The following is a 24169-nucleotide window of genomic DNA, read 5'->3' as shown; positions in this document are numbered from 1 at the left end:
AGTTCAACAACATTATACTTCCACCTCGTGGTGATAGTGTGAACTACATCCAAATGAACACCCAGCCAGGACTTAAAGCCACCAACTTCTCTTTACTTACCACTCCTGTTTTCACAATCCTGGTTCCTTGGAATATCCGGGTGGTATTAGCTGAGAAAAAAAGAAGATATAATGTGAACAGAATATCATTCTTTGGTTCCAACAAAATCTTTTTTTAAATATTTTTTCTTATTTATTGTCAAAGTGATGTACAGAGAGGTTACAGTTTCATACATTAGGCCTTGGGTACATTTCTTGTACTGTTTATTACCTCCTCCCTACCCTCATTCCCTCCTTCCTCCTCCCCCTTTTCCTCTGCCCCCATGAGTTGTTCAGTTGGCTTACATCAAATGGTTTTGCAAGTATTGCTTTTGGAGTCGTTTGTCTTTTTATCCTTTGTCTCTCAATTTTGATATTCCCGTTCACTTCCCTAGTTCTAATACCAGTATATACAGTATCCAGTGTACTCAGATAAGATACAGTGATAGTGCGGGTACAAAATCTTACCGACACAAATCTGAATGAACTACTTATAATTTTCATGTTGATTATTTTTCCTTCAACCATGTCAGAGTATACAATCCATAGCTTATGGGTCATGTCAAAACAGAGAGCAGAACATTGGCTGTATGTGCTCTGTAGTTTGCTGTCTTCTGTCTTAAGCTAATTTAAAAAAAACCTTTAAGACTTTCATTGAGGTATATATTATATGTAAATATTATATGTAATGCACAGGATGTAAGTGTAGAGTTTAATTATTTTTAAGGCTTCATGAATAATTTCTTCCATTGGACGCTTTGTTTTTGTTTTGCTCTTTAAAGTCTAAACCTTTTCCTTTCCTCAGTCACAGTTTTAATAGCTCAGTTATGGCATTCAAAAGCAATAGTGTTTGATCCTTACTCTTTTTTTGTCACATTAAAGAGAAAAGCAATTGGGACCATTTTAAATGTCACTGCTAAACAACAACTTTAAAGGCCCTTTCATAAAGCAATCAAGCTACTTTGAGAGGGCTAATGCTGACACGTCCAGTAATGACTACTGTTACAATGTGTAGTTTACATTCAGTAACCTTAAGGTCCACAAATCTAGTTTACTTTGAAAACTAAATCTATTTTAAAACCTCAAGAGTATCCAACCTGACAGTTTAATTTTTTTTTACACATGTAAATGCCTACATAACCACCACCCACTTTAAGATACAGACATGATGTCTACATACACTGATAGAGGCCACTGGACTACTCTCAAGAGTTTTGCCTGTTTTGAACTTTATTTGATGGGAATCATATCGACCCACTGGTTCCTTCTGTATTATCTTTTTATTAATCATCATTTCTATGAACCTTTTAGTCTAGTACACATCTTTAGCTTACTATACACTCCATAGCCACTCACTCCCTCAGCATGTGAGGGTCTTTTTTTTCGATTTTCCTTCTATCACCATCAAAGTACATCTACCAAGGTACTGATCACACTGAGGAAGACTCATGGCACCCTTTACCTCAAGGGTGCTTCGCTTACCATCAAAGGTATGGTACTTAAGGGAAAGCAGAGACAGGGACACAGGGACACCTGATTCTGGCTAAGCACCCCTGCAATGGTGTACCTCCTTCCACGACAAATGCAGGCAATCAACCTCAGCTCCCTCTGCAGACCTGGTGACTATTCCGGCTCACCACCAACTCAGGAATCACAGCGGCTGATGGACACATCACGTGTCATTGGATGCTTTAATACAGTTAGTATATAGACTGCTGCCTTCCTCATTTGTCTATAATGTTTTCACAGTGGTATCTGAATATAAATTGAAGTTGAATATGAATCGATCTCCTAAGCAATTTGCTTATTGATTCGAAGGCTTTAGGAAGAACCATCTGTAGACTTTGTCAGGCTATCCAATGGCGTCTTAGGCTCAAAGATTATGGTAGAAAACCTCCACTTTCTAGGACAATTGAGAAGAGCAAAACATTTTACTCAAAGAGCTGCCAATCTCTTTATCCTTCCCTTGAAAACTCAGGGTATTGAGTAATAATTAACTGTTTGTATAGAAATGATTGAGCCTCAGAATAAGAAAACAACTCAGCTAGTGCCAGTGGCTCAGGCCTGCAACTTAGCTACTCAGGAGTCTGAGATCTGAGGATCCCAATTTGAAGCTAGCTGGGAGGAAAAAAGTTAAATCCAAGACACCCGTATCATTAATAAGCCAAAAGTTAGAAGTGGAGGTACGGCTCAAGTGGCAGAGCACCAGCCTTGAGTACAAAAAGCCATGAAAGAATGAGTCCCTGAATTCAATCCCCAGTACTGGTATGCATGTGTGTGAGTGTGCAAATATCCACATAACACAGAACCAAACCAAACCCCTGAACTCTATTTACTTACTAGCTAAGAGCTTTTTCTCAAATTACTTATACCTTAAACTACAGTCTTATCTGTGAAATAACACCTACATTACAAGCTACCATCTGTGAGATTCAAGACAATGGATGTGACCATGCGCTGCAACCATCACACCATAATTATTGCTCATTATGACTGCAAGTGAGGTAAATAAGACTTCTCACTATCTTATATAAAATGTAAAGATCACTCTATTTCCTATAATAGAGAAAATATGCCATGTGGTTTTCTATTGCACCCAAATCAAATGGAAATCTATTATTTAAAAACCTCATTATTGTGAACAAAGCTGCTGTGTAGCTTGAAGTTGTAACAGTAAATTTGGGGCTGGGTGTTGGTGGCTCAGGCTTGTAATTCTAGCTACTTAGGAGGCTGAAATCTGAGGATCGTGGTTCAAAAGCCAGCCTGGGCAGGAAAGTCCATGAGATTTTTATTTTTTTTTTGCCAGTCCTGGGGCTTGGACTCAGGGCTCCGGAGCACTGTCCCCCCCCCCCAGCCCCTGCCTTTTTTTTTTATTCTAAAAGCTCAAGGCTAATGCTCTACCACTTGAACCACAGCACTGCTAAGTGGCTTTTCTTGTTTATGTGGCACTGAGGAATTGAACCCATGGCTTCATGCATGCAAGGCAAGCACTCTACCACTGAGCTATATTCCCAGCCCCCATGAGATTCTTATCTCCAATTAAAACTGGAAGTGGAGCTGTGGCTCACCATGGTAGAGTGCTAGGCTTGAGCACAAAAACTCAGGGACATCACCCAGGTGTGGAGTTCAAGCCCCAAATTGATACTGGCTTGTCTGGCTCATAAGCACTGACCTTGTTCAGTAGGAACAGGCCAGGCTTTAAGTATACAGGGCCGGTGTAGATGCAGGGAAATGGGAGTCCAGTCTGGGGCCAGGTAGAGAAAGGCTACTGCCTCTGGGCCAACACCGATGCCCACCAGCACACAAAATGAGCCAATCTGTGTGTTCACCTGGGACCAAAGAAAACTGGCAGACACCCAGAGACACTGGCCATATTCAACAAGTCTCTGTGATCAAACATTTAAAACACTCCCTGCTATAAATTTATAGCTGACAGGGCCTTTTTGAATTATATTATATTATAAACATTGAATTTTTCAAAGTCTATGCAGAAGCCAGGCAGCTGAGGGGCTATTAATCAGGAGAGGCCATGCTGCCGATCCCAGGGTCTTGGTCAGAGCTCAGAGGAGGACTAATCATGATTTATGACTCCAAGGTGCCCAGGCCCGGCCTCAGCAAGCTCCCAGTCTGGCCATCTCTTCTCTTTCTCCTTGGCAGTCTCACAGTTGACCTTGGCCTGTGGTCCTAACTCAGTGTACCTTCAAGATTATGGATAGTCAGAGTGAGCAAGTTTTCTTTATGAAAAAAAAAAAACGCCACCAATTTCAATTAGCTACTTTTTTTGTTTTTAAGAAAAGGATGTGATCAATAGCAAACAAATCTTACAATGTGACCTATAAAAATTTCCAACTAGGAAAAAAGACCCTTGGAAGAAATCTCGGCTGAAAGCCTTGTGACCCAAAGTTAATCAATTTTTTAGTTTTACGTCAGTCCTAGGATAATCCAACAATCTCATGTCTGAAATTTGATGACCACTGTTATGACAGTCAAATGGTGTAGGACTTTAGAGCTCTCTGGATTCCCAATTGTTCAATCAGGGATGCTAAACTTGAGGCAAGTGGTCTGAACCCTTAAAAACAAATGTGAAAGGCTCATTGGGTCCCAAGTATGCAGATAAGGGAATGAGCAGAGCCTGGAATTAGCCCTGTGTTCCTGCCTCCACAGGCGTTGCCTTGTGATATTCTTCAGGAATCAGGTTACGTTGGTGATGTTAATACCACTTTTGGAGTTGGCCAATGGCAGCTTCATTCTTAGATGGCTCAGCTAACAAAAGGTAGCCAGGACTGATCCCCAAGACCCAGAACCTAGCATGTTGGCATGGCATGAGTGGGCCTTCTAGCTCACCCAAGGGCCATCTTGCCAGAGCTCAGAGTCCTGGGCCCCTACTGCAGAGGTTCTGAAGCAGTGGGTCTGGGAGGGTCTCATCGCTGTGTACACCTCCCAGACACTGCTGGGGCTGGTGTCGCTACTCCCCCTGAATCTCACATACAGCATCACTGCATTTCTGCAGCTTCCTGCCATCTTCTAGTAAAAAGATGCACCAACTTCATCAGACCCATGACTGACAGTGGTGACAAGCCTGTGGCCTAGTAAACTGCTATCTCACTTTATAGATAGGACAGCCGAGGCCCTGGGAAGGAGAGACCCTCATGAGGAAAAGCCTCAGAACGGCTGAGGAAAGCCTTGTGCTGTGGGCCAGGCTGGTCCTGGGGCCTGACATAAAACTACTGTGGTTCAGAGTGAGCAGGGCCAGAAACGGCTGCCTCTTTCTATAAAGAATACCAAAATCACTGCAAATTCTGATGTTTTATTCATGAAATCCTGTTTTTGCTTGAAAAAAGTATTCCATTACAATGTTACATTTCTTGATAGGTTAAGTCCCACTGGCTTCACCCTGCTTCTGGCCCTGGAAATTTTTAGTAGTCCTTTGCCGGCAGGATCATGTATCTTGGTTCTAGGAATCTCAAGGATCTGGCACACAGTGGGGCTGGGCTGGCTGGCTAGTCAGAAAGGTGAGCTGCATCTGTTTTGGGCTCCAGTTCTTGAGAGAACCGAATTGTGCTGATCATTCGAGGAGAAATCCATGGATTTCCACATCAAATCCTGAGAGGTGATTTCATCACCTGAGATCACCCTGGACTACAGGTCAGATTAAGGCCCCTGAACCTGATTCTCTACAGTTAGAAAAGAACAACAAAGCTGATGATAATAATAATAATAGATTGGCTTTGTTTTCTGCCCTGTAAAACCACCAACTCCAAGTACAGATTTGAATGACCTGGGTCTTCTGGGTATGGTTTCATCCCTACACTCAACATGAAGTCACATATATTCTGTTTGGTCCAAGCCCCAGAAGAGGAAAAAGACAAAACCATGAAGATGGGGGTAGCTCAAGGCGCCCCAGGTGGGAAGAGGAAGGGAGCCCGGCTCACCTTGGAAGAGCATCGTCTGGCTGAAGTCACTGCGCATGTCGTTCTGACACACGGCCTGGACTCGGAACAGGTAAAGGCTATCGGGTGAGACATGGCTAATGGTGGCTTTCTGTGGGGAAGAAAGAGATGGCAGTCAGTTGCTTTTCATCAAACTCAAGGCACACGGAGCAATCTCAGGCAAATCTGGGTACCTCAGCAAAGGCAGGAAACCTTCTGTCCACCAAAAACCATTTTTTGTATATTTGTAAAACCCTTCAAGGACCACACAAAATGATCGATACTGGCAGATGGTCTTGGGCGGCTGAGGCGCACAGGTGTCTGTTGTGACATGTACCAAAGGATTTCTCGGCTCTGACACAGCCCGGGGGCCAGAGCTTCTCCACCCTCGGGGGGCTTTTTATGCAATAAAGATTTCTCACAAGGGACCTTGTCTGCAAAGCTGTTTTACACAGGAAAGGAGAAACAACCGTATCATTCTTCACTGTGTCTTAAAACCAGTCTCTAGCCCCCTTTGAAGCTTGTCTGTCATAATTGTTAATAGCTTTACCTTATAAGATATATATAAAACATAATATTTATATATAATGTATAACATGTAATGTGATATATTGATTGTGGTCAATACATTAACTAGATATAAATATATTAGCTATAATGTATTATACAATTTTATATACCACATAATATATTATATATAATTATACACTATAACATTATATATTACACTATAACATGTTATAACATTATATTATATATACTGTATTATTATACTATATTGTTATAAGATATATAATAATATTGTGATTACAATTAGTATATTAAAACTAATATAGTAATTATAATGAATATATTACATTATATTATAAGTTATATATTAGTGCATATGCACACACACATCTATATATTAATGCTAACACACATACTAGTGCTAGTCCCAGGGCCAGGGCCTGGGCACTGTCCCTAAACTTTTTGTTTGTCTGTGCAATGCTAACGTGTTACCAAGTGAGCCACTACTCTACTATTGGCATCTTTGATAGTTTACTGGAGATAAAGCCTCTCACAAGATTTTCCAGCCCAGAGTCAGTTTGAACCATGATTTTCAGATCTCAGCCCCTAAAGTTGCTGAGATTATTGGCGTGAGCCACTGGTACCTGGCTAAGCTAAAAAGTTCTGGAGACGGGATGTTATACTACATAGCTCAGGCTCACCTCAGACTTGCAATCTTGCTGTAGCTTCCCTAGCATGCCTGGCTAACTGTGTATCCTAGATAATAACCTACAAGATCAAATACGTAGTGCCTCGCAGACTTTAGGACATGAAAGAGAACTTGACTGTGTGCCAGTCTCTTTCCAGCTTCTTATTTCCTACTGTGTGTATCAGAGGACAGGCAGCAAGAGCATCAGGCCAGACATCATGAAGATCCACCTGGTCACTGTACTCTGGATGGTGTGATTCCCACTTGGCTACTTAATGGCTTCCAGCCTCTGCCACCTTCAACAGTGTGGAAGGGATACAAAGAACCACCCCCACAGACTCTGGTGAGACCTAAGACTAGGCCAGGCAAACCCAGCTTGTAAATCAAACACAGTGAGCAGCTGAAGCCATGCCACGTGTGTTCCTCAGGAAGATCAGCAAGCTACGGCCTGCGGGGCCAGATCTGGCCTACCATCTGTTTTCATAAAGTATTATTGGCACACAGTCCCAGCCACTCATGGATGTATCATGTAAAGTTACTTTCACCCTACACTGGCAGAGTGAGTTGTGTAGTTACCAAAGAGGCTAGATTGTCTGTGAAATGTAGACTAGTTACTATCTGGCCCAACATTTGCCAACCTGTGATCAAACATCACCAGCCAAATTTGGGTCACAGCTCTGCATTGTTTATTCCAATGGCTTTACAAAAATAAGGAAATACAATAGGCACCAAAAATGCCTGTCATCTTACCCTGGGCAGAAAAGTATGGGATTCTTATCTCCAAGGAATCAGCAAAAAGTAAGAAGTGTAGCTGTGTCTCAAGTGATAGCGTGCCAGCCTTAGGTGAAAAAGCCAACCAAGACAGTGAGGGCCTGATTTCAGGCCCCAGTTACCCCAAACCAAAATTTAATAAAAGACAAGGCATTGTAACTGATACCTAAATGAAGCTAGTACCTGCTACTTAAAAAAGTCAACAAAATGGACCACTGATTTGCAGATTCCCCAAGAGGTGAGAGGTCTTGTAATAGACTTGGGTTCTCCGGGTCATGTATAGAAAGCTGTATGGGCCAGGTGCTGGTGGACCACGCCTGTAATCCTAGATACTGAGGAAGTTGAGATCTGAGGATCGAGGTTTGAAGCCAGCCCGGGCAGAAAAGTCCCCATGAGACTCTTATCTCCAATGAACTACTCAAAAACCCGAAGTGGCACTGTGGCTGAAGTGGTAGAGCACAAGCCTTGAGCACAAAGAGGTGGACAGCACCCAGGCTCTCAGTTCAAGCTGTATGGGAACACCAGGTTAGGCTCATAGTATTTTTTTTTTTTTGGCCAGTCCTAGGCCGTGAACTCAGGGCCTGAGCACTGTCCCTGGCTTCTTTTTTGCTCAAGGCTAGCACTCTGCCACTTGAGCCACAGCGCCCCTTCTGGCCATTTTCTGTGTATGTGGTGCTGAGGAATCGAATCCAGGGCCTCATGTATACGAGGCACTCTTGCCACTAGGCCATATTCCCAGCCCAGGCTCATAGTATTTTTAACTATAGGTCTTGTTTAAGTGAGCAATTATACCTGTCTCACAGTTTAGCGGTGAGGAAATAGGAATCTATCTGCATCCCTACTTCAGTACTACAAACATAACTTACAGATTTCTGGGCCACAATAACTGTAAGTTAGAGAAATGTGTTGTTACACTAAGTCAGCAGTCTTGACATGCTGAGGAATTAAGAATATTAATTTTGTATGTTCTAAAAGAAAAAAAACCACTCAAATTCTTTATGAAACAGAACTTGCTTTTCAAAGCACATTTTTCTCTGTATCTCTCGATCTTTCTCTAAAACTAATTTGTGCCTCATTTTCCAAACCTCTGACCCCCCCACGCCCCTTATTCTGTTCCTAGCAAAAATCTTCCCTTCATCTTTGCAGAGATTTATTAGAATTCATTTCCAGCCGGTATCTACTCATCTCCGCATGTTGAATTATTTTCCAATTAGAACGAGAAACGGAGCAGGTGCCGAGAGAAGTATTCACTGCTGCATGCGTGAGTTCAGCCAGGACCGGCCCCTTTGCTGACTTTGTGTGGTGACAAAAGCAAGGTTAGAATTCGGGATCACCTTGGGTGCCTCCCAGTCGATTTCTCTAAGCTCGTTGCTTCTCTAATGTGACCCAGATAACAATGTCTAGCGGGGAAATTGAAAATCTAAATGGAAACGCAGTCAAAAGAATGTTCATTTGAAGGAATATGAAAAGCATTATTGTATCACTGATTGAATGGGCCCGGAAGGACTCTGTATGAGGAGAAGGGGGGAAAATGGTAACAGTCATTAAGAACCCCACTCAGTGCCACCTCAGTTTTCACCTACATATACAACGATAGGTTTCATTATTCTGAAGCCTTCCTTTGATTCACAATAAGCACAGCCAGGCTTTCCAAACTAGCATGTCTGGAGTTTCTTAGTAAAGACTTGGAGATGGTGGAGGAAAAGATGGCTCCTACTGACACCTGCTCTGAAGGGCCTGGGTGGGTGTCAGATGCTCAATGTTCATGTACATGTGAAGAGAAGTTGAACCAGGAAGGTTTGTTTCTTTCAAAATGAGGACAGATACCACAGCATTTAAGAACTGAAGCACAGAGGTAAAACTAACTGCCTAGCCACAGGGTTCCACGGCAGGGAATAGGAGGGGGCCATACAGGAAGTGCCAGGGGTCTGGGGACCGTGGGGGTGGTAGGAGAGAAAGATGGTGATGGAGGTGGTGTTATTGTTAGAGTATTCATAAGCCGGGTGGCTGGTGGCTCCCGCCAGTTATCCTAGCTACTCAGGAAGGTGAGGTCTAAGAATCTTGGTTTGTTTTGTGTTTTGTTTTTCCTCTTTGTTGCTGTTTTGATTTCTGTATTTTCTGTCTTGTATGTAAGTTTATCTGTTTGGAGGAGGGAAAGGGGAAGCACAGAATTAGTGGAATAAAGGGGAAACGACCGTACCAGTGATACTCACTAGACCCAATGTTGAAAATAAACTCTATAACCTGTAGGGGAGGGGGTTGGGAGGAAAAAAATCAGGGAGAAAAATAGGGAAGAGGTGACACTGTTCAAGTGAAATGTACTCATTACCTGACCTATGTAACTGTATCCCCTCTGTACATTACCTTTACAGTAAGTAAAAAAAAAAAAAAAAAAGAAAGAAACCAAAACAACAACAAAGAATCCTGATTTGAAGCCTTCCCAAGCAGGAAAGTCTGTGAGACTCTTACCTTCAATTAACCACTAAAAGGCCAGAAGCAGAGCTGTGGCTCAAGTGGTGGTAGGGCACCAGTCTTGAATGAAAAAGCTATCAATGAATGAAAAAGGCCTAAGCGTAGGCCCTGAGTTCAAGCCCAAGGCCTGGCACAAACACACACATCAAGAGTGTTCATATAAGTAGGGAGCTAGTGGATCGTGCCTGTATTCCTAGCTAGGCAGGAGGCTGAGATCTGAGGATCTCGGTTCAAAGCCAGCTGGGGCAGAAAAGTCTCCATGAGACTCTTACCCTCAATTAACCACTCAGAAACCTGACATGGAGCTGTGGCTTCAAGTGGTAGAGTGCTAGCCTTGAGCAGAAGAGCTCAGGGACAGTGCCCAGACCCTGAGTTCAAGCCCTACAACAACAACAACAAAGTATTCACATAGTGCCTGCTAGGGACCAAGACCCATGGTATACTTGTGTAGTAGATTTAATATACACAATAATCAGGTGAGATGACAAGGGTCGAATGGAGACACTATGGTTGTGAGTCCTGAATGCTGGTACAAGGAGACGGAACCAGAGCAGTTCCTGCTCCCAGCTGCTAAGTGTTGTGAGGATAAAACAGGAAGTGAGGGAAGGCAGGGGGACAATGGCTGGTGAAAGAGGTCCAGGAGAGGGCTGGAACTGCTGGAGGATCCACTCAGAATGGGCCAGGGAGCGACCTTACCAAGTCTTTGTCACTGTCCTTGGTAAATGTCTTCTCCTTCTCGTCCTCATTCTTGGTCCAGCTGTAGGAGACCATGTAGTTCATGATGGGCGGGTGGTAGATGGTCTCGGGCTGGCTCCAGGAGACCTGCAGAGCCGTTTGGTTCAGAGGCTGTACCTTCATGTGGATGGGCGGAGAACTGCAGACTAAACAAACACAGGGCCAAGCTCAGGGGGGGTGTCTGGCTCAAGCCATTGCTCACAGGAACACCCCTAAATGCATGAGCCTCGAAGACTTCAAATAAGCCCACCTACCATCAATACTTACCACGTGGGTGTCCTTCCCTCTTTACCATCTAGGAATACTCATGCACACTCAGGTGAGCCACTGAACACCAAGTGCAGTCTATGATTTCAACCCTAAATACCCTGGCCTGCACCTGTTAAGAGAGAGGCCATCCTCACAGCAATATGCCAGTGGCTCATGCCTGTAATTCCAGCGACTCAAAAGGTTAACAGTGAATTGAGACTTTCAGCCAACCCAGGTAAAAACATCTGTCTAACTCCATTTCAAATTAACCAGCCAAAGGACAGACTGGAGGTGTGGCTTAAGTGGCAGAGCATCAACCGAGCAAGTTTGAGGCCCTGAGTTGCTAACACCAGAACTTCCAACAAAACCCCTGGAAGAGAAAAGCTATGTCTCCATACAATCATGACATCTGTGTCATACCTTAGAAATTAAATGTTGGTTCAATAGTCTAGTTTTAGAAATCGTGTTCATTAACATATATTAACTGCATAAAGTGAACAGTTGCACTAGGCTATTTGCATATAATGAATTTCATAACATTGCCTGATACACAATCCATATTCAATTTTCCCCACTTCTTAAAAATCACTTAAAGCTGTCACCTTCCTCCTCTCTCACACTTTAGTAGCCCCCTCTCAAGTCATATGGACTTTTTTTCCATGACAGAGACTTTTTTGGGGGGAAGGGGTCAGTCCTAGGGCTTGAACTCAGGGCCTGGGCACTGTCCCTAAGCTCATTTGTTCAAGTCCAGCGCTAAGCACTTTGAGCTATTGCTCCCCTTCTGGTTTTCTGGTGGCTAATTTGAGATAAGAGTCTCATAGACCTTCCTGCCTGGGCTGGCTTTGAACTGTGATCCTCAGATCTCAGCCTCCTGAGTATCTAGGATGAGCGATGTGAACTACCAGCACCTGGCTTACAACAAAGGCTTTTTGAAGAAGCCATCCATTTGACTTGTAGAGTGTCCTACCTAACACAACCTGCAGGTGAAGTTATATTGCAAATATCTCAGAGTGGAAATGAATACAATTTGCTGCAGGACTTTATGTGATTTTAAAGGAAAGACACACAGAGGAGAAAAAAATGGCTTTGTCTGGAACAGCGGAACACTGTGCATCACTCCACAGTGGGTTACAAGGAGAGGTCAGCAAGTACATCTTTTTATCCTGGTGGCTGGGCGGAGGAGGGAGAGAGGCATAGAATTGAAGGTACACAGAGCACCTGTGCGTGCACAAACCTATTGAAGTATAGAGTTTTAAGTCTGACTTTGTATGTGTGGAACAGGGTGTCTCAGCCTGGATACTCCTGAACCCATGAAGCAAACGAATCTTTGCTCTTGGGGGCTGTCTGTCTTGCAGGACAGCTGCTAAAGATGTCTGCAGACATCAGAAAATGTCCCTTCCCAGGCCAACTGCCCTCTGTTGAAAACCACTGGTCTAAAACGAAGAGATTCAGTAAGAATGAATCACCCGACCCGTTCAGAGCTGATAGAGACTTTGGGGATGGGAGGAGGGCACATGATAGCTTTGAAACATTTGAGACGTGGACTGGACTCAGCCTGTGGGGCCCAGGGGGAGGCGTGTGGGAAGTACTTGGGATGTTGTCAGGGAAGAAAAGACCACAGGAGCAGAGGCTGAGGACCTGGATAAAAGCAATCAATAGAAGGAGGCAAGGAAGAGAATGAGGAGGTGTTAAGGCACCAGGGAGACTGGGGAGAAAGGTCATAGGAATTTTATGTGGATTTTGATCTTTCTTCTGCAAGCCCTTGGCAAGTACCAAGAAGACCTGAGTCAGAAATGCTGATGTGAAGTTGCCATGAGCAGAGGATCATGGGCCCGTTGGGTGAGTAGGGAAGCAGGCTCCAGAGTGGAGGAGGGGCCCGGCAGGCGGCGTCACCCAAGACCTTGGCAGAGAAATGGCAGGCAGGTTCCAGGGCAGAAGGATGGAGAAGTTGAGAAGCCTAGAGGTAGGCCAGGTGAGGAGAGGAAAGGAGTGTGTGTGGGCATGGGAAGAGATCAGGGGAGAGTGATTGAGAAGGTGTAAGTTTGGAACATGGAGGTGGGTAGAAAGAGGGGTACATACTGAAGAAGACAGGTCTAGGAACCAGGGCTCAGTTCTGACCCAGGCACCTCCAGGGTCCAAATGCATGCAAGGTAGCCCATCACCAACCAGGTACCTCTATTTCCACCCTAGATCCCTACACCCAAGGCAGCCCTCAGAGCCAGCTAAGCCTTCCAGAAAAGCATGAGCTTTCAGGAGCCACGGCTGGAGAGAAGAGGCAGATATAGGTTTTCACAAGGAGGCGTCCTTTTGCTTTTCAACTGCTAAACCATGTTTCTGTGAGAGGTGTGCTTTGTGTGGCTAAGACGGGATAAACTAATGAGGCATTCCCACTGACCCCATGAAATCCCCAGGAGGCAATCTGCTGCCTGCCACACGAACGTCACCTGAGCTGGGACATCAAAGAATATGAAGGGAGTCTTTACTGGAGTCACAGAGGGGGAAATGATATAACATGGACACTAGGTGGCGCCAAGCCACTGCTTTTAAATAAAACCAATGTAGGAAGAATTGTTTCTCAAGACAGTCACAGATAAGGGGGTGGGCGGGGGGGAATCGGCCAAAATGTACACCCCACGTTTTCAAATACTAGTAGAAAATTAAGAGGATTTATTTATATGTTTGGAATATTCTGTAGCTCACATTGATGATCTGACTTCCGTACCTCCTACTGCCTACCATGTTTTTATTCTGTTGTGCTATATGGGAGCCTTATCTCTCTCCAGTAATTACATCACAAGCACAGAAGTAATTCTATCAGCCGCATGCGGATGTATCCATTCTTATTTACTTAGCCATTTTAGTTTTTCTTTTGCCAGTAGTGGGGCTTGAACTCAGGGCCTTGATTTCTACTTGGCCTTCTCACTCCTGGCTAGCACTATACCAACTTGAGCTACACCTCCACTAGGGCTTGAGTGTGTGTGTGTGCGCGCGTGCTCGTGCGCGTGCGCAGGCTGAGTAAGATTTGTCTGCCCAGCCTGCCTCCAAATGGTGATTCTAAGATCTCAGGCTCCCAAGTAAGTAGGGATTACAGGCGTGAGCCATGAGCACTGGGCATTCTTCTTCTTTTTTTTAAATTTTTTTGGGAAATGAAAATTGCTAAGTTTTTCTATGCACATAGTAAATAAAGAAAAGTAAAAAGAAGAGAAAATACCCCAAATCTTGTCAGTATGAACACAAACAACCATGGCAAACTGGACACCAGTAGTTTCACACCTGTAGTCCTAGCTACTCAGGAAGCTGAGATATGAAGGTGGTACTTCAAAGCCAGCCCAGGCAGGAAAGTCCATGAGACTCTTATCTCTAATTAAGCACACACAAAACCAACCAACAAACAATAGAAACGGAGTGGTAGAACACCAGCCTTTAGCACAAAAGCTCAGGGACAGTGCCCAGGCCCTTAGTTCAAATCCCAGGACCAACATACACACACAAACACGCATACACAAAACCCCATGGCATATGTTTTGGGGGTCCAACATCTAGGTGGATAAGTCTCTTCACTCATATGTAAAAGTACAAACAAACCATCTGAGGTAAACATGGGATGTGTTAGCTAGGCACTCTCACAACTGTAATCCTAGCTACTGAGGAGGCTAAGAGCTGGAGGACCTCAGTTTGTGGCCAACTCGAGAAGAATAGTTTGCTGGACTCCATTTTTAAAATAACTTGCAAAAAACCAGATTAGAGATATGACTCAAATGGTAGAACACCAGACTAGTTCAGCACAATGAAGTGCTGAGTTCACGCTCCAGTACTGGGTTGGAGGCTGGAATAGAATGTATATAGCTTGCTATTGACATTTTCTTGTAGTATTTTGCTCCATACATCATGGCTGTATTTCCTGCTTGTAAAAGTGTATGGCATCATTGCTTTGAAACCATGTATGGAATGCTACTGTCTGGACATATTAGAAAATATTGAATTAAGCCTGGCACCAGCGACTCTCACCTGTAATCCTAGCTACTCAGGAGGCTGAGATCTGAAGATTGTGGTTCAAAGCCAACCTGGACAGGAATGTCTGTAAGACTCGTATCTCCAATGAACCAACAAGAAAACTGGATGCGGTGCTGTGGCTCAAAGTAGTAGAACCATTAGCCTTGAGCAGAAGAGCTCAGGGACAGCGCCAAGGCCTGGAGTGCAAGCCCCAAGACAGACAAAAATGAATACATAAACAAACTTAAATAAAGAAAATACCGAGTGAAGCTGTTGGAGGACAGCTCACTCCCCGGGATCACTTTCCGGAAGGAGTTTTGTAATTAAAATGTCTGCTTCAGACCAGGCATCAGAAAACATCCATGAGAAGGGCTCTTCTCTCTCCATTCCCCAGCCCATCCCACACAATGGTCAGATTTGGAGGGTTTGGGCGGGGAAACTGTCTGTCAACAGCCAGAGAGTAAGGACTTCCAGCTGTGTGAGCACAGGCTCCTAGCTCTGGATCGCACTAAGTACACGTGAACGAGCATGGTTGTGCCAGAAAAGCTTGATTTATGGTCCCCACATTTCAGTTTCATTGGATTTTTCAGGTGTCACAAATTTCCTTTTGATCTTTCTCTACTGTTTAAGAACATTAACAACCACTGTCAGTTCCCATTATACAAAAGATGGTGGTGGGTGAGCTTTGGCCCCATGCATCGGTGGTCTGCTGATTCCAGACTTTGAAGATAAAGTGAGATCAAACTGTTATTTGGAAACGTGGCGCCCAGTGCATTTGTATTCTTTACAGTATCAGCAATTACACTGCTGGCTTCTCTGCCCACCTAGCCTTCCATAGTGAAGCTCAGGGGCTGACACTTTCTATGTCCCATTCAATGCGTTCACCTCAGGTCTACGGTACTGACTGGCATGCACTTTCCTCTGGGTCATGGTTCAGAGGTCTATGTGGTGGCCCCTTTCTTTCCTTCCAATTTCCTAATTGGAAGTTTCCTCACTGCCAACATGGCTTCAATATCACATGGCCTGGCTGCTCCTCCTCATGGTGTCCTTGCCTTCTGTCCACCTGTCTGGGCTGCAAGTTCATGTCCTCTGCAGGGCCTCTGATTTCATTGTCAGAACAAGAGAAAGCACCTTGTCCCTTAGCACCATGGATGAAGTTCCCATCTGGAAAATCAGGGCCTTTCCTTTCACCCCTGGGGTGGTCTTCAGGGACCTCACATTTGTATGGGACTCACACCTCTGGAAGGAGGTGTTGGCCAGTCAACAATCCCATTCTATTTGTGGAGGCAATGAAATTCCCAGAATGCTTTGAAGCTGGGGGAAAGGCAAGATGACCAAAGGTCCTTAGAAGAGCATAAGCAGAAGTGGGCAGCACTCTGGGACACAGTGCTGCTAACATAATCGGCTGGTACAGAAACCCTTTCCAGCCATGGAAACCTTCCTAAGTTCAAGTATAACAGAGATAAAGCAGCACCAGGAAGTTGCATGGCTCTGTTGCAAAGAGCTGGTGTAAGAAATCCATGCTCCAAAGCCCATACCCATCCGGGGCTCAATTGACTCCACTCAGTCCCTTCACCCTTGGGTGCTTGACCTCCAAGGCCAGATGACTCTTCTGCTCACACTTGAACTCCTAGCTAAATGGTAGACCAAGGAGGGTAGACCATAGTTTCAGGCCAGCCAAGGCAAAAAGCTAGTGAGCTCTTTTCTTAAAAAAGAAGCTAGTTATGTTGGTATATGCCTCAAATCCTGGCTCCACAGGAGGTATAAGTAGGTATATCACAGTCTACGGGTGCATGGGCAAAAGTGTAAGATACTGTCTGAAAAACAACTAAAACAAAAAGGACTGAGGACAAGTCTCAAGCAACAAAGTACCGGCCTCACAAGTGTGAGGCCCCACGTTCTGACTGGAGCAAACCACCAAAAATAGGAAACAAAAGTTCCCTGAATGTGGCCAGAGGCAATGACAGGTGCTTAGTATTCGCACCTTTCCTACCAGTTGCAAAGCGCACCTTGCCTGTGGCAACTCCATATATCCCATGCCAGAGGGGCCAGCTTTGGCTCTTTAAGGAAACATCACCTGTGAGGTGTCCTGATATCAGCTTTGCCCTTCTTGGGGGGGCTCTGGTGCTGCTCCTAGCAAGGTCTGATCAGCTTTTCACATGGTGCACCTTGCTAGTAGTTCCTCTTGGAACCATCTTTACCCATGACCCCAGGCATCTTGAACAATGCAGAGGCTTTGAGCGGAGGCCCCCACATCCTAGATTCCAAGTCTACGAAGGATCACCGTCTTATTGGTTCCATAGTCAATGGTTAAGTGTTCCCCCACCAACCCGCCTCATTCCGGACTGAAGCTGAGTCTGTGTTGTAGGGTTTCTGAGAGTCAGTGCCATCTCCACGTGCCTACAAATCCCAGCATCTGTCCCCCATTGAGCTGTACCCTGTACAGAGACAACAGGCCCTCTCTCTCTCAAGGAGGAGTCACAAAGACGTCTCCCCATACACAGCCCTGTGGCACTGCTCTGCTCTTTCCTGGTGCTCTTCACCATGCTTTCCACGGGGTGGGGACTGCCCAGGCTCTGTGAGCAAAGCCCACGTCTCCCCCTAAGAGCAAAGGGAGCTGGGGGGGCGGGTGGAGGAGGTGGGAGACCCACAGCCAGGAGCCAGCCTTGCCTCAGTCTGCTTTACTGCCTGCCATTTCTTTACTACCCCTGTTCAGCTCAGGCCCTTCGGGAACTTGCCCAAGAAATGGCCTCAGGGAAGGATTCTCTTTCTAAAGGGCTATATCAAAGAAGTCCCAGTAAACACATAGTCCCTACACAAGCAGGTAGCACTTCAAACCTGCAATCTCTAGAGCTTTGGGGGTGTTACCTCCCCATCCCTGTCACCTCCCCCATTGCTGACGACCGTGCTGGAGGTGATCAGGGTAGGACTCTGGCTTTGGCACGTTCTATATTCATAACTTCCATGAGGGCTGACAGGTGTCCAGTACAGGCTATGTGAGAGTCAGCCTATCTTCTCTTAGACTGTCCTCAGAGCTGGGGGATCACTGATACACCCCATTAAGGGCACACAGGGTGGGGGGAGAAGTTACACCTGGAACCCAGTGTGTTGTCTGATGGTGATCACAGCTGTTCTCTCCGCACACACTCTGCCCACCAATGTCAGTGGCACACACGCTTCGAGCATGGGCACCGCCTCACGCAGGCGCTCTGCCTCCACACGGAAGCCTCCATACAAGGGTTTCCTTGAGGGTTAACCATGCTCTGCGCAAAAAGCTTCCTTCCCATTCTGCCAGCCCTCAGCCATTCTCCCTGCGACTCTCGTCTCGATGACAAATGAGAGCAGGGAGTCTCTGGACAATTTCCATAGCAGCTCCAACTCCTGGGGGGTCCTTGTGAATTCAACGAGTCCAATCACCATCCGCCTGCCATCAGGGGTACCCATGGGACTGGTGGCCTCTGAAGCCACCCAGGGGATAACGGAAACACACACAGCGATGCCAGGCATGGCTAACCCTTTCCTCTATGCTGACATAAGAGGAGCAATGAGTCCAAAGAGGAGCCTGATGCTGGGCTTCACGAATCACGTCTTCAAATCCTCCTGTAACTCTGTGGCACTGGCTCGCCATCAAGGCCTGCCCCATTCTGCTTTGATGATGGAGGTAACCAGCTGTGTGGTATCCGATGCGGCCTGGGAACATGGTGCTAGGGTCAAGCACAGGAGATGTACATGCGCCACAGGAGCCACCATTTTATTTGCTCAATACCTGTTATATACCATACTCTGGATAAGGGATAAAGGGGAGAAGCAAAGGCTGACCCAGACTCCAATCTTCTAGAAAGAGGCAAATACACGAGTCATGTGATCACCTTAAAAATACCGTACGGTAACTTGCTTTCTGAATAATCAAATATTCCTTACAATAAAGTATGAGAAGAGGCCTAGGGGATCTGCCAGACACTTACGGGGGTCCACGGTACCCAAAAGGTCCACGATTCCTACCACCAATGGGTGTATACAGTGATATGATCCTAAGGGAAGTGCCAGTGCTTTTGTTGTATGGAGGTTTCATAGGAAACCTTCATCTAGATTTGTAGCTGGGGAAGATTTATTAAGTCAAGTGATACTTGAACTGCAAGTTCAACCGTGCGAAGGAAAGAGGCTGGGATGTGTCAGACAGACAGGCAGACAGACAGACAGACTGGACAAAGGCCCTGTGATGGGAAAACTGGAGAGAAAACTCACACAGCCTGAGGGTAGGCCTCAAAGTTAGTGTTGTAAGCAGGTCTTAAGTCCTTTGTCTGTGAACTGATAGAACCTGCAACCTCTGGAGGTTTTCCTACACCATGCAATCACATGGTGATTATATCTAGGTTTCTCAACAAAAAGTGAGTATCAGACACGTGGTCACCCTGCCCACAGAGGAGGGCCAACTTGAAAAGTTATTGTTGCCCCTGACCCAAACTCTGCACTCAGCAAATGACAGACAGCGTGGAAAGGAAGGGGACAAATTCATTTCTTTAGGGCATCTAGCATGTAGTCTGGACTTGGCTCAGGGCCCTGGCATTGCAGTGGGGTTTCTCTACCTGGTCTCCTATTGCTCAGAGCTAAGAAGATGTTACAGCTATGAAAAGAGCAGCTGGGTCATTTAAAGCAAGTTTAAAACTGCCCTTAGCAATGTAAGACTGAAATCTAAACACCATCCCAAATGCAAGAGGCAAACGGTAGGTTTACAAGTAATCCTAGTGAATGTGGTAAAAAGTCCCACAGTTAACCTGTCCAGGACAGGCTTAGCTAGGTTTCTGCTTCTGGCATGCAGGCTTAGCTAGGTTTCTTTTCTTTTTTGGACACTGGGGCTTGGACTTGGAATCTTGCACACTTACTTGGCTTTCTTGCTCACAGGAAGGTGCTCTACCCTTTGAGCCATGGTACTAACTCTGCTTTTTAAAAAATGTCTGGCTCTTTGAAGATGAAAGTTCTCACAGACGTTTCTGCTCAGACTGACTTTGAGGTAGAACTCTCCCGGTCTCAGCTTTCTGAGTACTTAGCATTACAGGTGTGAGTCACTGATACCTGGCTTAGGTAGGTATCATTTTTTTTTTTTAAGTTATGTTACATAACTATGGTTTGGCTTTGTAAGACCTCACTTTTAATTTATCTTCTGGAAACGGGCTTGGTGGCTGCCTTAATTAAAGGTTGAGTCCCCTCCCTGCCTCTCACCTGACTAGTTTTGGAGCGCTACTTCTTCCAGGCTACCTACCATTCTGCCTTGTTCTGGTTGGATAAGGGAGTAAGCTGGTTGAAGCACGCGGATTCGATTCATTCCAACCCCTGGGGTGTGACATGTAAATCAACTGGTCAATTGGTAAGGACAGCCCTACATGGTAAGGTATTGGGTCTCCCATTCATAGGCACTGGCAGCTCCTACATGGCTTAATCAGGGAGGCCTAGAAATCAAGCAGAGCTAGGAGGCCATTTGGCATGCAGAGCCCAGGCCAGGAGCGGACAGCGCCATCTAGTGTTCTCAGTGGAGATCCCCAATTTTGCACATGGAACAGCAGCAACTGCTTCTTGGCTGCCTCTCCCAAACAGGTCCAAAATGCTCAGAGGGGCTCAAGCTTCACAGCTGGCAGATGCAAATCAACATCTGGTTTTAAATGGTCAGCATATTTCTCACGGAGAAGGCTCCTTTCTTCTGGGAGAATGCTTCCAGTGCCAGCCCAGATGTACAGAAACCACATGGTGCCGGGCACTCCATAACACCTGACAGCGTTTAGCATCAGACATATAGGTGGGAGCCTTCTCTGCAAAGGCAGCGATGTGTAATGTGACAGCCAAGACTCACTTCAGGTGAAGCCAGTGCTTTGAAATCACAAAAACCAATCAAGAGAGCGTCTTAGGAGTGAAGCCAGAAACAGAAGGGTTCTGGCTGTGCCTGAGAAGAGCAAAGGATGACTGGAAGCACAGCCACACAGGCGTGCTCCGCTGCTGGATTCTCAGGAGCTGAAAGGGTGAGTCTGTTTCTCAGGCCATAAGAAGGCAGGAGTTTCCTAAACAGAAATGCTAACGAAATGCATGCGGGAACCACCCCAGGGTGGCTTAAGACTCGGCTAGAAGAATGGAGAAGATGATCAGTCTAGTTCCAGCTCTACTCTTCCCTTAGCTCCACTCAGATTCAAGCTAACACCTCAGAGCCCCACATATACATGGGCTGTGATCGCTGGCTAGCAACAAAGTGGAAGTGCATGACTCTGGGAGGAAGGATGCTGTTGGCCTTATCCATTTCCACACTGCTATTCACAAACAAAGAAAAGCAAAAGCTATATAGATAGGAGGATTGCTAAGCTGGCCTTGAAGATATTAGTCTGCCCCACCTGGCCTAGACATAAAGAGGAGTATTTACGACATGTGATAATGATCCACAGCTTCTGGAATCTGTTTCCAGCGTCAGCTCAACAACTTCTAAGCAGCAGCAGCAGCAGCAGCAGCAGCAGCAGCAGCAGCAGCAGCAGCAGCAGGGAATGCCTAGACACCAGAGCCCTTCTCTCTGATTTTTGCTTGTTAGATTATTCCTTGAGACAGTGAGGAAACTATCTTTCCTTCCGTTCCTTCCTCCTTCTCTTCCCTCTTCCCCTCCCCTCTCTTCTTCTTTCTTTTTGGTGCCAGTCCTGGAGCTTGAACTGAGGTCTGGGCATTGTTCCTGGGCTTCAGTGCTAAAGGCTACCACCTGGGCCACAGCTCCACTTCTGGTGTTTCAATTATTAACTGGAGATAAGAATCTCAGTAACTTTCTTTGCCTGGGTTAGCTTTGAACTGCAATTCTCAGATCTCAGCCTTCTGAGTAGCTAGGATTAAGGCAAGAGCTCTGGCTGACCAGATCCCTTCCTTAAATAAAAAAACAACAACAAAAAAAACAAAAAAACAAACAAAAGCAAGCTTCTTCTAAGTAAATGGCTTTGGCCTAACGTGCAAGGTGACTCCCCAAATACCAGGAGCCTCTCTGATTATAGGCACCAGGAGTGGCATAATTTCTCACCCCAAATGACTAGCTATAGTCTCCCTCTAAGACTTATCCTGCCTACATGGTAAATGGTCCCAACTGTGCCAGCTGTGTGGCAAAAAATCATTTATGCTTGGCTACCTGTCATGCCTGGGTTAGATCCACCTACTTATTCACCCATCATCTGTCCATCTACCCATCCATCCTCCCACAAACTCAACCATCAACCATCCAACCATCAGTTCCATCTATCCACGTCCTTTCTTTCCTTTAATCCCCTTATAATCCCAATATTTAAGGAGGCAACACTGATCACTGTATCTTCTCTACAATGAGTGGGGGGATGGGGGGAGGCTGGGGGGTCGTCTTACCCCTGCACGGAGCCTTTGCAGTAGTGGGAAAGATGCGTAAGAGAAAACACACTCACACAGTGGCATATGCTAAGTAGGAATGGTACTGGTGGCCTCACCCAACTAGCCAGGCCAAGGCAGTTGGGAAATGTCCCTAAGGAGGGAACCCAAGGCCTCTAGAGCTCTGAAGCTGAGGAGAGGTCAGTTAGTGTGGAGGTGAGTCGAGGGCCTCCAAGCACAGGGGAAGCCTGCTGGGACTGGACGGTGGCTGATGAACGGAAGCACTAACATGTGAGGTGAACCAGTGAGGGGACAGGACTGTGTGTAATGCACTGCACATGTCCCTGGGGAAAGTTTCGCTACATGCCAACACTCTGGCTTCATACTTCTGCTAGGAAGCACAATCCTGTTACTCTAAAGTACATTTTCCAGGAACCCTCTCGGAGGACTGATGTCCCCAAACTTACAATGAAACCACTGCTGGCCTAGAGACAAGGACCAGGATGGCCACACAAAACAGATGACCACAGGACTACAATATATGCCTGAAAAACCACATCATGTCAGCTCAGTTTAAAGCCACAACTTCTCTCATATTTACCTAGGATCACAGTCATCACAGAATCCTGAGCATTTGAAGCTATTAGATATGGCCGTGCGTGAGGGCACAGACCTGTAATCCGGCATTCAGTGGATCAGAGGATCAAAGAGCTCCAGGCTAGAATGGCTAAAATAGAGATCCTGCTCCGTTCAGGTTCTTTTGTACCAGGGCCCTTGCTGAAGAATGGGCCTACCAGATCTCAGAAGGGTTGGTTTCTTACCAAACCAAACAAAAACAAGAACTGGGAGAATAGCTCTGTGGTAGAGCACTTAGCATGCCTAAGAGGGTATATATAGCATATCTCTCTCTCTCTCTCTCTCTCTCTCTCTCTCTCTCTCTCTCTCTCTTTCTCTTGATTCAATATGGAAAGCCCTTCAAAATATAAAATCCTAGTAAGGTCCATGGTTTTAGTGCAGTTCTACTTTTTGTCTTCTGTCTTAACTACTGGCAAGGTTTAAAAAAACAGAGGCAAATGCAAGTTATTTTTGAAAGAAGCAAGATAAGAAAAGACTTGCCAGGGAATGGCATAAAAAATCAGTTTTCACTTTTAGTACTTTTGTTTGGTGCTGGAAGTTTCTGGAAGTCCAGGACTACTTTTTTGGGAAGACTTTCCAGGAGAGCAGCTGTCTACAAAAGAATGAAATGTTCATATCACAGCTTCTTTTAATAAGATAAAGCAATTCGAGCTCATTAATCTAGTGAGTGGAAATGATTAAACTGAAAATAGAACAACATTAATATTTTTTTCTCCCAAAATAGCAGAAAACCATGATTTCAATGTCAAACTCTTTTTAAAAAGCAATCATGGATTTACTTTTTTGTTTGCTAATTTAGGTACAAGATGTGATGTTCTTGCTCAATGTATTCTGATTTAAAATAGGCGAGTTACTCAAGCATTCCCCCACCCTGGTATATGTCCTTTAAAACTGCTCCAAAACAGGAACAGGAAGCAATCTTTAGCATTGTAAATGTGGCTGAAAAATAGATGCCTCCACCAGCCCAAGCAAGAACCCATCTTTCCCCACCAAAGGAGGCACTGGCTCATGAGACTGGAAAGTATGCAGGCAGCCCAGTATCCTCTCTATTTCCTTTGCTTTTATTACATTATACCGTGTCACTTTAATTAAGCCATCAAATCAAATTATCAGATCAAGTGGTTTTTGATTCCACTGTGGGATGAACAGGTTTCGTTAAATTAATAAACCATATGTTTCATGTTGTTGGAAGGAAAAGTTATTTTTCTGTGTTCATGGTTCCAAAAAAATCTTCACAATAGATAGTATTCAGCCCTTC

The 24169-nt window shown here is 45.3% G+C and overlaps 1 protein-coding gene across 3 annotated transcripts in view; it reads right to left on the bottom strand.

The window, feature by feature from the left end:
- The window catches only part of Ptprg (protein tyrosine phosphatase receptor type G), a 670876-nt gene that overhangs the window by 92723 nt on the left and 553984 nt on the right, over positions 1-24169 (bottom strand). For all 3 annotated transcript variants that reach the window (XM_048356066.1, XM_048356067.1, XM_048356068.1), the window contains exons 9-11: positions 10645-10829; positions 5511-5619; positions 101-150 (exon numbers count right to left, since the gene is read on the bottom strand). In XM_048356066.1, the coding sequence (XP_048212023.1) occupies positions 101-150; positions 5511-5619; positions 10645-10829 (344 nt within the window). The remainder of the gene's footprint in view (positions 1-100; positions 151-5510; positions 5620-10644; positions 10830-24169) is intronic.

The sequence above is a fragment of the Perognathus longimembris genome, chromosome 10 (genome assembly GCF_023159225.1).
Source record: "Perognathus longimembris pacificus isolate PPM17 chromosome 10, ASM2315922v1, whole genome shotgun sequence".
In the NCBI taxonomy this organism is placed as follows: Eukaryota; Metazoa; Chordata; class Mammalia; order Rodentia; family Heteromyidae; genus Perognathus; species Perognathus longimembris.
This window is presented reverse-complemented; position numbering and strand designations above follow the sequence as displayed.